The sequence below is a fragment of the Culex pipiens genome, chromosome 2 (genome assembly GCF_016801865.2).
Source record: "Culex pipiens pallens isolate TS chromosome 2, TS_CPP_V2, whole genome shotgun sequence".
Classification (NCBI taxonomy): Eukaryota; Metazoa; Arthropoda; class Insecta; order Diptera; family Culicidae; genus Culex; species Culex pipiens.
The window spans coordinates 89,985,779-90,001,084 of record NC_068938.1 but is presented as its reverse complement, the minus strand read 5'-3'; the positions used below and the strand labels follow the sequence as shown (position 1 = coordinate 90,001,084).

At 36.4% G+C, this 15,306-nt stretch overlaps 1 protein-coding gene across 7 annotated transcripts in view; it reads right to left on the bottom strand.

Annotated features, from left to right (window-relative positions):
- The window catches only part of LOC120416326 (tyrosine-protein phosphatase Lar), a 441,119-nt gene that overhangs the window by 153,020 nt on the left and 272,793 nt on the right, over positions 1-15,306 (bottom strand). For 6 of the 7 annotated variants that reach the window (XM_052708558.1, XM_052708557.1, XM_052708559.1 and 3 more), the window contains 3 exons: positions 6,296-6,337; positions 6,054-6,185; positions 1,754-1,912 (listed from right to left, as the gene is read on the bottom strand). In XM_052708558.1, coding sequence (XP_052564518.1) covers positions 1,754-1,912; positions 6,054-6,185; positions 6,296-6,337 — 333 coding nt within the window. The remainder of the gene's footprint in view (positions 1-1,753; positions 1,913-6,053; positions 6,186-6,295; positions 6,338-15,306) is intronic. The other variant, XM_052708560.1, reaches the window with a different exon arrangement.

Sequence of the window (15,306 nt, the reverse complement as noted above, 5' to 3'; positions counted from 1 at the left end):
ATATAATATAATAAAATAAAAAAATACGGATTTTGGGAAATAGAATTTCTGTGAAAAAAGTTATTTAAAAAATCAATTTTTTTTTCACTGTACCTATTTTTTCTCGAATAGTCCTCATCAATACATACAACTTTGTCCAAGACACCAAATCAATCAAACAATTCCTTGAAAAGTTACAGATTTTCGAAAATTTACGTACCATTTTTGTATGAACAGTAGGATGCCCAGAAAAAATGACTCCCTGCTCCACAAGCGAAAAACGGTTTATTGAGTAATTTTAAGCATCTGTGCAAATTTTGAGCGAAATTGGTTGAGATTAACCCATTGATATCCGAGCCTAAAGTTGGTGAACGCTAATGACATTTTAGGATTGAGTGTAACAGCTTTGTTATGTTCTACAAAGTTGTAGCGCATTAAATTTCCAATGAGAATCTCACTTTTGGGATTTTTTGGATGAAAGTAGCGTACCCTGAAGACAAAATCGTAAGAAAATTGAGTTTTTTCCTTAGATTTTTTCGATTTTTTTCCATACAAACTTCACCTTTGAGTATCAATGGATAAATTTTGACCGATTTTGCTCATATTTGGCCCAGAGTCCTAAAATAGCTCAAGGAACAATATTCAGCTTGTGGAGCGAGGTTTTGAGAAAAAGTCCCATGTTCTGGGCACCCTAACAAACAGCTGCCAAGATTGTATGGAGACTTGTATGGGTGAACCAATGACACAAAATTACTTCTTTCGTCATAGGGAAGGCCCCCACAATGTTTGAGCAAAATAAAAAAAAAATAATAATGGATTTTTCCGGGTTTGGTGGAGAATTGCGCATCAAAGAATGTATGAAAAAAAAAAAATCTAAATTGATATGTCTTTTTTCCAATCTGTTGTCTCAACAATCAAAACTTGTCTATTTACAATATATTTTAAATTGTAAGCAATTAATTGTTCAAGTTTTTTGAATGCAAATCTCAATTTTCGGCAATATTTTTTGCCCTCTGATCTTTTTTGAATTTTTGAAGGAAAAAAAGTAAAAACTGTGTAGGTGGTTATGTTTGACATGACCAATGTGACAAATAACTGTGCAAGATATTGTTAAAATTCTTGCAAATTTTCGATTCGAACGGTGCTTGATCGTGCCTAGTGTTGGAAATGAGTGAGAAAAGAACCAATCATTTGATTATCTCTGCACCAAAATTCGTATGCTTGATGATTTGATTACTTTTTTTTTCTCTTTTTAAAGCTTGTCGAAATATTAGTTATTTTAGGTGGTTTTGCAATCAAACCTTACTTTTCCAACAGGTTCAGTAAGGTCAATTCTGAAGGCATTGAAATCAATCTAATTAAACGCCCCCAGTCACAGGACGTCACGGGGTTGTCACAACCGGAAGTTGCACCATTGCCCGATATGGAGGTATTTGCTCAATGACATCCTGGCGCGGCATTGCATCACATCCACGTTATCCACGGCTCGTTATCGCTCAACGTTAATTGACTCCAGCAGGCCTATTGTGTGTGTGTGTGTGTTGTGCCCAAAGGGCGTCTCCACTTGTGCCACCCACTCTAACCCAAACATAACCTCCAAGCCCGTTTGACCGGAGGTGTAATATTACGAACCATTTCCGGTCGGATCTGTGCGTCTTCCCTGGGAGGCTACGCAATACACGGTGAAAAATTTTGTGGGAAATAAATCAACGAAAAACCTTCAATTTTACAAAACAGTTTTCAACAGTGCACCCAAAAAGGCATCGATACTTACGTTCGTAGACGGTGAGGGTGGCCTCGGCGGAGACGGCATCGCCGACGCCGTTCTCGGCCATGCACTCGTACGGGGCGTCGTCGCGGCCGGCGCGGACCGGCTCGATTCGCAACATCGAAACTCCATTTGACTCGATCACCGAGTAGCGTGACTGCGTTCCTGCAAAACGGAGGGCAGAGAGGGAGATTCACATGAGTTTCTGCTAGGATATGGGCCTGGATTGGTGAGTGAGTGTCATCGTACCACAATTGGTGAAATATCCCCTCCCGGATGACGACGGAATGTCACATTTGCAGTCAGTCTAAGTGCACTACATTACGATTTGGGCATGAAGCTTGCGCTAATTAGCTGACTTTGAACTGCACCGTGCAAAATTGACGCAAGTCGGCTTATCAGTCATCATTTAGAAATTCTCGAAATGTACATATCTTCCCGAAGAAATTTTCACAATGACCAATCAAATTTTCTCTTTGAGGTCGAAGGATTTTTTTTAGTTTTACCTTGAATTTTACATTAATTACTGTGCAACTATTTCGAGCCTGGCGCCATTCCGAAGCTTATCATCAAAGCTGCTTACGCTGTCTGCCTGTCAGACAGCTCTCTGTGATACAGATGTTTGCTGTCATCGTCGATCGAGTGAAGGATAGATAGGTACTTGCAGCAAGCTAATTTCCCGAACCTCGACGACGACACTTTGACGCGGAAATCGAATCAATGAAGCGTGTAATGGGAGTGGAAATGCGATCCGACTCCAGTGAAGTGAAGAGATTTTTTTAACGGTAGGCATCTGCCTAGGGATATTTTTATAAGAATCTCTAGTAATTTGGGACAAAGGTAAAAATCAAAATTTACGATGGTTTAATTTTTTTACTTTGAAATCCGGAAAACTCATAAAACCATATTTTTCCTATTTGTTTTTGGAGGCTTCAATGGTTGGCTCAATATCTGCTGAGGGCCAATCTTTATTCTCTTTGAAGCAAAATTGTAGGAAATGTTCTGACCTTTATGATTATTTTTAATGTATGATAAAAACTGGCGACAATCGAAAAAAAAAAGAAAAGAAAATGATAACTTGGTCAAAGAAATTTGCATCATTATAAATCAAAAGATGGACTGTTTTGTGTCCAAAAGTAATTTTATTTAAAGCATTCCTTTTTCTGAATCATTTACATAAAAATGCACAACATCTGGTGTAAATTTCCTTAACTGTTGACCCCTTCCATTTTTGAACATGCGAAAAAAGAGGTGTTTTCAATAATTTGCAGCCTGAAACGGTGATGAGATAGAAAATTGGTGTCAAAGGGACTTTTATGTAAAATTAGACGCCCGATTTGATGGCGTACTCAGAATTCCGAAAAAAAGTATTTTTCATCGAAAAAAAAAACACAAAAAAAGTTTTAAAAATTCTGCCATTTTCCGTTACTTAACTGTAAAAAAAATTGGAACATGTCATTTTATGGGAAATTTAATGTACTTTTTGAATCCCAACGGTCATTCTTGATTTAGAACAAAAATTTTCATTTTAAAATTTCGTCTTTTTTCTAACTTTGCAGGGTTATTTTTTAGAGTGTAACAATGTTCTATAAAGTTGTAGAGCTAACAATTAAAAAAAAATGATATAGAAACATAAGGGGTTTGCTTGTAAACATCACGAGTTATCGTGATTCTACGAAAAAAAAGTTTTGAAATAGTTCTTTTTTGCGTTTCTCTTTGTTTTGTCGTCCATGTCTGTCGCGGGTGACCATGAACGGCCATGATCAACGACGACCCATTTTTTCAAAACTTTTTTTTCGTAGAATCGCCATAACTCATGATGTTTACAAGCAAACCTCTTATGTTTATATATCAAAATTTTTATCGTTGTCTGCTCTACAACTTTGTAGAACATTGTTACACTCAAAAAAATATCCCTGCAAAGTTAGCAAAAACACGACATTTTTAAATGAAATATTTGTTCTTAATGAAAAAAGACCCTTCTGGGTCAATGTAGATTCGAAAAGTACATAAAATTTCCCATAAAATGACATGTTCCAATTTTTTTTACAGTTGAGTAACGGAAAATTTCATAGCTTTTAAAAAACATTAGTGTTTTTTTCGATGAAAAATACGTTTCTTCGGAATTCTGAGTACTCCATCAAATCGGGCGTTGAATTCCCAAAATATTTTTTTTTATTTTAAACATTTTTTGATAAGTTTGAAGGGACTGAAAAGTAATCTTTTTCGTTAGATGGCTAGAGCTTAAAAAAGCTAAAAAACTGGAATCAAATTTATATTTTTTTGAAAAATAATGTGACTTTTGGAAAATCGAGAATTTTTGAATGCAAATTCACATTAGGAATCAAAAATGGCTTAATTTTTTTTAGGTGCACAGTTTTAATTTATATTTATATTTTTTCTAAGCTTTTCAAAAATATTGTTGCATGGGGACTTTTACTTCATTGATTATTATTGTTATTGGTTCTATTAATTACACTTTACCACTTCAGTGGCATTAACAAAACAATTTTTTTAAATATTTTTCTAAAAAAAACTTAAAATTACCTTTTAGTTTATAACAACGGTGCATTTCATTTTCATTTTTAGTTGTAAATCTGATTTTGCATACACAAATAACATTCAAAATTTTGTTTGACAATTTTTCGTTTTTTTCCCAAAAATCATATTTTTTCCAAAAAACATTTTTTAAAAGATCTCATTTCTTTTCTAAAAAGCTTCAGCTTGGTAACAAGATTCTGAACATCCTTAACTGTAGCGACAAAGATGCATTTTCAGTTTCCTAAAGCCTATACAAAAAATTTGGAAATAAAAAAATGCGTATTTTGAGAATTCTACTTTCAGTGATAAAAAGTCAAATAAAAAATTGGAAAATGTTGTTGTCCGTGTACCATTCATTCTGAATCATAAACTACAACTTTGCATGGTCGCAAAAGTATGAAATTCACATAGTCAAAACATGAAATTTTTAAACAATCAAAATGGTTCTAAGATTCAAAATCGTTATTTAATCCACCTTTAGGTCGTTGGTGCCTTCCTCACATTCATAAAGTGAATACACGGCCTCAAAAAAGTCTAAAATAACAATTAAGTGCTTATAACTTTTGAAAGGGTTGTCAGATTTTAAATCTTTTTGACTCGTTGGTAAGGTCTTTTGATTACCTATCCATCGATGGGTCGCATGATAGGTCCGAACAACTTTTTCACCGAAATATTTGAGATCCGGCTTCAAAAAAGTGTATAAATAACACTTAAGTACTCATAACTTTTGATGGGGTTGTCAGATCTTCAATCTTTTGTAAGCGTTGGAAAGATCTTTCAAATACCTTTCTATCAATATATAGCATTACGGGTTCTCACCACCCTTTTTACAATCTTCTGGAGTTTAGCTAAAATCGTTTTTTTAGCATAACTTTTGAAGTACTTTTCTAAACTTCATAATATTAACTAGGGTCTTGTGGGACCCCAAGACGAATCGAATGAAACCAAAACGGTCCAGATCGGTTCAGCCTGTCCGGAGATAATCGTGTGCATATTTTTTCGGTGCACGGACTTACAGACATACATACGCACAGACATTTGTTCAGAATTTGATTCTGAGTCGATAGGTATACGTGAAGGTGGGTTTACGAGGTCAAATTAAGAAGTTTATTTTTCGAGTTATTTTATAGCCTTTCCTCATTGAGGTGAGGAAGGCAAAATGTCTGTTCAACCAATTTTATTGGTTTTTGGTAGATTAAGCAAAGTTGGTGGCCGTCTTACCCCGCGTATTTCATATTAATACTTTTTATTATTTTTAAATTGAATAAAGCTAATGAAAAGGGTTATTCAGACCTAGTAATCTTAATATTTCATTAAAGAACTAATGGTATCTATTAAGAAGACTATCTTTGGAGTGTTATTGGCTAAATCCGGTTAACCTGGAACGGTCAACTTCAACATTTTTCATATCAAACTCCATTATATTGAAAGATAAGACAATTTATGGACATGTCATTGTTCTGTGACCCAATCTTGGCAACTCCGGATATCATAACCGGTGGTCACTTGGGGACATTTCTTGAATATGGCATAACACTTTTTATCTGACATACCAAATTTGAAAGACATAAATTCAAATCAAATCGGTCGAAAAAGACTTGATTGGGGATCAGACAACCCTAACTTCCCTTCTGATTGCTTAAGTGATATTTATATACCTTCTTGAAGCCGGATGTCAGTAATTTCGGTGAAAGTTAAATTTTATGTGGGGCAGGTATTAACCACGTCGGTGTTTTATGTTTGTTTTTAATTGAATATCACTTACCCATAATTTTCTTGCCATTTTTCCTCCACACAATGTTCGGCGCCGGATCTCCGCGGGCACCGCAGAAGAACGTCGCGACGCCTCCCACGCGCACTCCCTGGTTCGACGGCTTCCGGATGATTTCGGGCGGATCTGCAATGGGACAAAAGAAGGGGAAAAAAACAAATTAGCACCTTCCCGGAATATGGCAGTTAATCCTGCACCACCCACAGCTTCCCCTGTCCCAACCCCACTTGACTTACGTGTCAGATAAATGAAGGGATGATAATCGGTGAAGTTCCCATCTGGAAAAGGCGTTTTTTTTCGGAGAAAACACGTTGGTTACCTTCCGGGCGTGTGGTTCGACGTTTGAGTAGAGTAGGATCGATGACGATTTCGATGGAAATAACCTTTGCATGATCCCATCCCACGTAATTGACACCGATGTTCCCCGCCAATCAGGGAGATGCCCAAAACCATAACCAGCTTCCCAACGGCGATGACAACGACAACGACACGGTGAATTTCCTTCGAGGAAAACACAAGAATCAACCCGAGTCCCTTTACCTTCCGGACGCTGCAGGGCACTTTGGTAGTTCAAAGAAATACCAGCTAATTTCCCCCCTTCCCAAGCATCAACCTGGCGCGTTAATTTCCCGAGGCTTTGGCAACCAATTCGGCAAATTTCAATTAAGTCAATCGGGGAGAGTTTTTCGGCGCGTAATTTTTCAATTTTCTAAGCCGCGGAAGCTGCTGCCAACCTGTTAAAGATTTTTAATCAACAGTTTGGCCGTGCCTGGTTCAAGATGTAAAAACTTGGCTTTGAGAAGGAGTTGGGGGACAGTTTGTTGCGTGAACAATGGGAAGAGACAGTTAGGGTAAACCTAAAAAACTTTTTCGTAAAAAATCAAATTCAATTCGGTGTAAGGTTGAAGATCGTACAATCTGCCAAAATTCTCCCAGCGCCAAGTTAGGGCCATAAACCCCCCAAAAATGAATGGTGGCCCACTAAGAACCGAAAACGGAATCGGTACCGACGGCGTGCACTCTGGATACTAAAACAATTTATATTCAAATTACGTCCTGAAGCTGCTGCTCGACATCAGCCCTCGTCTCATCGCGAGGAAGCCCACCTCAGCCGCCTTCGCCCGGGACCAAGGAACCGTTTTCCAATTAACCGTCCGGAGAGGTAATTAACCAAAATTACGTTACATGAATTTTTAATGCTCATTTTTTTCTGTTGGTTACAAAGCAGACTGTGGTTGCCTTTTCAGGGCTGCGAGCTTTGTGGGGCACATCTCGATTGAGTTGTTGAAATAATGGCCGGTGGAAAATTCGGTGGAGGTTTTTCCGAATTAGACGCCTCGGGGAGGAACCTCCCTTTATTGTGCAAATTGATCGTATCTCTGGCCCGCAGAGTAAACGTTGTTGCGCGGCCGCCGGAAGTTTCATTAACTTTACAACAATAATTGCTCTCTGGCTCTGGCCGGAGTTGTTGAGCAGTTGTTCTTGGTAAATGGTAAAGTTCACGGCGCCGGGTACAGAGATGGTCCGAACAGGTACAGCTCTCGGAGAAGGGGGCAGGTGGGCTGCACCATCAATATTTGATAGAAAATTAGTAATATAAAAGCCGCCGATGGCGCTGGTGGTGACGGAGGAGGTGCTGAGTATAAAATGTAACGCCCTGGCTGGATATCGTGTTTGCTGGTTTGTACAAAACCACCTCGTTTTGAAGGGGGAAACGGGAGAAGGAAGTTTCATTACAGGCACGATTGTTGTTTTTTGTCCTAATTCCATTACCGAAGAACAACTAGACGACAGGGGTAGTTTGGCAGTAGTTGGTATGGGTTGAAAAAAAAAATGATCGTCGGTAAATTTCAGAAATAAAATCAGGCAGTGGCATGAGAAAAAGAGACTGAAAAATTCAAGACTTGTAATATTTTCAAATAATTTCCCTGGTTGTCTTGTTTGCACGTACTTGGTTAAGCAATTTTTCCTACTCATTTCATGTTTCTTATTTTGAACTTTACATTTTAATATTACATTTTTCATCCTTTGCTTTGAGAAAATTCACCTTCGAGTTGCAATAAATTGAGGTGTACAAATCGTCAACAGTCTCATTTCAATATTTCTGGAGCAACATTTGAAAGGGGCAGTACGACATTGCCCTTACGGCCTTTCATTACACGCGTTTAAATGGGACGAAAGGCCGTAAGAGCAATGCCGCACCGCCCCTTTCAAATTTTGCTCCAGATTTTTTGTATTTTTTTCTTTTTCAAGATTTCATTTAAATAAGATTTCTGATTTGTTTGATTTTACTTAACTTTTAACACGTTTTTGAATATTACTCAATACATTGTAAAAATGTGAAAAATTAGCATAGAATCAAAAAGTGGCGGAAGAATATATGCAAGGCGCAGAATATTTAAAAAATAATTATTGCACGGTGTAGAACATGGCTGAATGTATAACAAAATTGGAAATCTTAAATATTTTCAATTCATTTATTTTTCCATAAAAATTATGAAGTTTTTTTTAAAGCATATTTTTGCCCTCTAATCAAGGGTCCTGATTTTCAGTTAATAGATCAGAAATCACTCACTCATCACCGAACGAATCTTTGCCGACCGGAGCGCGCAACCATTCGCGAGCGAACACGACAGGCTGGTGGCAAGCGGCTTGCTCAATCGCTTTACTCAGCGAAACAAATACTTTGTGATTTTCTTTTCCTACTCCGTCCGTCAACCCGAGTCATACACGAATAAGCTCAGAGAGGAGAGAGCCAAAAAAATACTAGCGCGTTGCTCATTTGGCCTTGACTACCACACTTTGCCGTTAATTAAAATTTGGTATGGTGGAAATTGCTGCCAAACGTGTCTTTGATGTTGCGTAAACAACAAAATTGCAAAATATTATTGATATCATTGATTTCAGGCAATTTCTTAAATGATCAAAACAAAGCCGATCGCAAACTATTCTCAGTCAGCTTTGAGCGACTTAACGAAATCGGTCTCTCTGAACCGCTGTGCTACCCGATTGGAGTGAGAGGGAGGGCAAAGAGAGAGTTGTTCAATAGCGATTGGTGTGGAAGTGACAAACGGTAGGATTACATCAGAGCAGTTTTTCGTCGCTCTAGATTTGTGCCCGCGAGTGACTTAGTCTTTTTGGAGCAACCAGGACCCTTGCTCTAATTTTCTAATTGAAAAAAATTGGAGGGCAAAAATATGTTTTTGAAAAAACTTCGAAATTCGTATGGAAAAAGACATGCAATAACATTTTCCTGCATTGAAAATCATTTTTCATTTTTCATTTTTTTTCGTCCATAGAAATTTTCAAAAATGTTTCATGCATTAACATTGAAAATCAAACCATTAGTTGCTGAGATATCGTCATTGGAAAATGGTGGGTTGTTTTGATGAGATTTAGAAAACTTCAATTTTCGTGTTTCTTTTTCTTAAAGCGGCTCTATCTCAGCAACCCGAGGTCCAATCTTCATTGTCTCTTAGACAACTTTATAGCAAATTGTCTGAACCTTTCAAAAAAAAAAAAAATTTTTTTTTAGAAATGGTCACTCATGGTCACTATTTTTAAAAATTGAAAAACTGCAAATATTTCGCTAAAATCAAACTAGACTAGACTAGACTAGACTAGACTAGACTAGACTAGACTAGACTAGACTAGACTAGACTAGACTAGACTAGACTAGACTAGACTAGACTAGACTAGACTAGACTAGACTAGACTAGACTAGACTAGACTAGACTAGACTAGACTAGACTAGACTAGACTAGACTAGACTAGACTAGACTAGACTAGACTAGACTAGACTAGACTAGACTACACTAGATTACATTAGATTAGAATAGATTAAAATTAATTAGATTAGATTAAATTGAATTAGATTCGATTAAATTTCATTAGGTTTTGTTTGGTTAGATTAGATTAGATTAGAATATACAGATATAGCTCAGCTAATACTTTTTGAAGAATTTTTAACTGTATCACATATTGATGTGTTATTGTGGTTTTAAGGTATTTTGCTGACACCAATAAAATCTTATCATTCTCCCTTAGGCTCTTTTTTTTAATTTGCAAAAATGGCATACTGGGCGCCCTGGGGCTACCTGAAGGGGCGCTTTATCTTTGTCAAGAAGGCGCAGCACAAATCGGCAACTTGGAAAATTTTGCAAAATACAAAGTTTCTCTTGGGCCCTGCTGAGGGCGCCAAATTGTTTAAGGAGGGCGATCTTTTTGTTAAAGAACTTTTTAGTCGACGACTAACCTACAGCTCAGCCCTGATCTCCCTTATGTGTGTGTGTGTGTGTGTGTGTGTGTGGTCCAATCCAATACCCGCTAACCGGTAGCGAAATTATGGGAAAGTATATTTTGTATCAGACTTTGTACACGGAGAAAAAAGAGTTTCCATAATCGTGAACAAGCGTTCATGAAAATGGGAACCTCGAACAAAGTGTTCAAATCCCATGGTACGATTTTGAAAAACGTACCATGAAATTTGAACACTTTGTTCGTGGTTCTCATTTTCATGAACGCTTGTTCACGATTTTAAGAACTCTTTTTTCTCCGTGTATATGCCGAATGCTGATACAACTTATCTCAGTCCCGGGTATTAGGTGGTGATAGCCCTCGCGCTGCTTCCAACGACCCATTTCAGAATGGCAGAGATCCTAGCGGCCCAATTCCGAGGTCGTTGGGCATTGTCCGGCCCCGCCTTAACATAGAAGCAAGCACCGGACGGATCCTTGACCTATCTTAAGACTCCCAATCCCTTCAGGCAAATCAGGGATCAGAGCGTATTTAATATGAGAAGAATAACAACATGTTTTATAACCTTCTGATGGCCGACTGGTTAGAGTCCCAGACCATCAATCCAAAGGTGTGAGTTCGAATCCCACCTGATTCAGTTTCGTTTTTGTTCATATTCAAAGTTCCAATTCCTGATTCCAAATTTCAAAGGTACCGACCGGGATTTGATCCCTGAACCTTCTGCTTGTGAGGCAGAAGCCGTAGACATTAAGCCATGGAGCCGGTGTAGCCCTGATCTCCCTTAGGCTCTTTTTTTTAATTTGCAAAAAGGGAGCTTTATCTTTGGCAAGAAGGCGCAGCACAAATCGGCAACTTGGCAAATTTGCAAAATGCTAAGTTTCTCTTGGGCCCTGCTGAGGGCGCCAAATTGTTTAAGGAGGGCGACCTTTTTGTTAAAGAACTTGTTAGTCGACGACTAACCTCGACTAACCTACAGCTCAGCCCTGATCATTAATATGTGCAATTATTTTCTATTGGCATAAATTATCAAAATATTGAATAACTTTCGCCTTAAAAGAATTAAAATATTATGATTTTTTTTTAATGCTTTTCATTGCATGTCTTATATTTTAAATGTAAGTACAGTCCAGACTCGATTACCCGAAGCCTCGATTATGCGCAGTTTCGATTATCCAAAGTTCGATTATCCGAATATTTGTATGAGACTTCAGATAATCGAATCACAAACAAAAAAAACTTTTATTACTTTTAACATCAAATTCAAACTCTACGATTCCACTTTAGTCAAATTTGAATAGGTGATTGCCTTAAAAAAAATACAAAACATATTTTTTCAATTTTTCATCGCCGCCATTTTGGCCGCCATGCTGGATTTAAAATTCTAAATCACTTTAGAGTAGTTGAGCTCAACAATAAAAATAAGACAACGAAAATAATCGTGATTCGATTATCCGCATTTCAATTCAATTCAATCAATTCAAAAAGGGATCAAACATATTGTTTTTATCATAACATTCATACATTCTCTTGAAACAAATCTGCAAACACATTTGAACTCAGTTGCTATTGAACAAAGTGATTAATAAATTTTTGTGGTTTTCGACAGTTTTTAAATATTTTTTGATTTATCTGTACTGAAATTAAACTTGATTAAAATAAAACAAAAACAGGTATGTCCAATTTCAAAATTACCCCAATCCCTTCATCCCGTAATTGCCACCGCGCCCCACACCTTCGAAGGTGCCCTCACCCAAGGAAAAGTGGAACGCGTCGTCGTCGTCTCCGCTTCCGTGCCGGCGGAAAAGGTCACGCGAGGCTTGAATAAACAAGAGATGAGTAATCACAAATGACGGCGCGGGTTGTGATGGCGCGCTGCAGAGGATGACGTTCTGCCCAGGCCAATCAATATCCAGAGAGACCCCACCAGACGTGCGGGGTGCAATGTTTTCGTAATTGCCCTCAAAACTTTTAATAATCTCAACCAGCCACAACAACAGGAGCGCCATCTTCATTAGTAATTTTTGACTGCTGCTCCAGGTCAACGACGTGGGTGGAACTCTTTCCGGGGTTGAAATTGGTGAACCCTTTACAAATTTCAAATATTTTTTTATTCTTTTTTTTTTCTTTTAAATTTTATTTTTTTATTCTTATTTTTGAAGACTTTTGCAGACTTCAACTTTAATCTCATCAACACTTTTTTAATTTAAATTGATTCACCAAGGGTTAAGGGAACCATCAAACGCGTCCAAACGCAGGGAGTGAGGAGGGGAAGGAAAGTTTTCGGACTTGACTTGGAAAACTCATTAGCTACATCAAGAGCTCGTTTTCAGGACGGTCGCTGGTGTAAATCCAAAGGGTTAAGGCAAGGCAACCCTCCCAGTCCTGTGCAGTAACTTTCACAACCGGGGATCGATTTGATGTGTTTGCCAGGTTGGTTGAAAAATATCTATTTTCACACTACGTCTCGTACCCGAGACTTGTCCAGATGGAGTAAATCTGCTTCCAGAGCGGAATAGCTGAGCTGAATAAATTGAAAACTTTAAATCCTTTGCCGTGGCAGCTGCTGCTGCTTCTGCTTGTCGAAGAGTGGGAGTTTATCAAAGCAGGGAGGGGAATGGTTTTTGAACGCAGGAATTTGAGCGGAAGTTGCACGGAAAACTATTTCTGGGATCTTTGGGAAGAGTTTCAAGATGATGGAATATTTATTATTTTTAGATTATCGGAACTCGGAGAAAACCCTTTTACTTTTTTATTTTTACAACTTGGGGAAGGGGATGGTTTACAACAGAACGATTTCAAGACTGTTTTAACTATTCAAGTGATTGAACGTGTCAATTAGGGTAGTCCAAATCTGGGCTTTATTCGGGGCAACCCCATGAAATCAAATATAGGCTAAACTAAATCTCAAATTTGAGCTCATTCTGACCACGGGAACCCCTCACTCTAATCGCATGAACTTTGTATGGGTAATATCGCCAAAATGTATGAAGAAAAGCAACTGTTTCAGGTTTCTTTTTCCTGTGAAAGGCACATTATCTATTCAATTCATACCAATTGTCAAAACCATGATCTTCAATAAATTTGGAAAAACTTTCCCGAAGACACCATATTTTTAGGATTTTTTGCAAAAAAGTTATCGTAAAAAAGTCAAATCATTTGCAAAATGTATCTCTGCAAATATTGGCAATTGGAAGAAGTTATCTGGCAGAGATGTTTTATTATTTTTTCAAGTAATCATCAAATCTGCAAGATAACTTTCTACAAGAAAATCAAAATGAAATCAGCTGAAGTTACTTTGCAAGATTAGATTTCAAAAATAAAATTAATTCAACCTTTTTTCAATAAAATAATTCGTTCAGTTATTTTGTCCAAAACTGAGGTTATCTTGCATAAAGTTTTTTTTTTACGAACAATATGATCTGAAGTTATCTTGCAGAAATTAAACTGAAGGTAACGTGCAGAAAGTTTTTTTTTAAATGACCTGACATTATCTTGTAGAAAGTCATCTTATAATAATCGAGATGAAGTTATCTTGCAAAATAACTTTTTTTACGTACTATTGGCCAAAATTTCGGAATTTTAATGTTATATTAAATTATTAATAAAGGTTTGAAACGAAACATTATTTTTTATAAACTTAAGACTTTTTTTTTTATAAAGTTGCACTTCTCAATAATGAACCAAACTGCAAGGGGTCAAAAATTTGTTAAAAAATAAATTAACAAAATTCTGTAGGAATTGTGAAAATGAAATATGAAAAATAAATTAATTGTTTGTCTCAAATTTATCTCATAATGTTTGAGGCAACAAAGTAATCAAATTTTATTTTATTCAAATAATAGCTCTGATTTAGATAAAGTTTTAAACTATATTAAAAGATTCATGGCTTTTAATAGAGTTTGTATATAAAATTGTACAATTTATCGACCTCGGAAATCATTTTTTTTAAATCATTACTTCACGCAATTTTTATCCATTTTAGCTCTATTTGACCAAAATAAATGGTGATAAGTTAGACTTTCAAGAAAAATTGTTTTAATTTAAAAAAGCGAGCCTAACATTTAAAAAAATCGTATGAACATCAAAATGTCTATTTGAAGCGCCACTGACAAAAACGGGATTACGACGAAAACGGAGAAAAAAAATTCTTTTCTCTAAAAATGTGATTTGTTACCAAAAGTTGCTTCTTTCAATTTGGATTTTTATAATCCAAAAAAGTGCAGTCGTCGCCTAAAATTTGAATAATTTTATATTTTATTTGTCATCATCTTTCAAATCATCTCATATACTTTGCCATTTTTTGAAGCCTCTCTGTAGCCTTATATACCAACAATTTAAGAGAGAAAAATTGTAACAAAAATAAAAATATTGTTTTCTGTAGATTTAAAAATGCGATTTCACGCTGCATTTGATCACTACAAATATTGTTTAGGCGTCATCTATTACAGTACGTCACGCTAAAATCGGGATGAATTTGTCATTTTGTCATAATCGTTATCCTATCAAAATTAAGGGAAAAGTCATGTTTAAATAAAAATTTACTTTAACGTTTTACAAAAGTTTGTAATGAACAAAAAAATATACTTTAACCTCAAGTCTTAAAATTTAACAAATAGCATGTTTTTTTTTTGCATAAAACGTTGTTTTTTTCCCTTAAAGTTAATTTTTTAATGTTGTTGATAAACTTTCGAAGCACGCATTTATCTCATTGAATCAAAGTATTTTTTTAAGGTTGATCCTGATTTTTTCTATGAGCTATCATAAAATGAACAACAAAATAGAGATTCACCACGGAAAATCAAAAATTTTGGTAATTCTTAACAAATTGTCGTAGTTATCAGGCCAAGAAAGTCTAAATTTGGTTATTTCTAGAAATGGAGAAATATCCTTGCTAAAATTATTTCTATTAGTTTATTTATCTGTTTAATTACCGTCAGTGGGGGTGACTATGGGTCAAAAAACGATACACCTCTCGAAATTTCTTAATAAC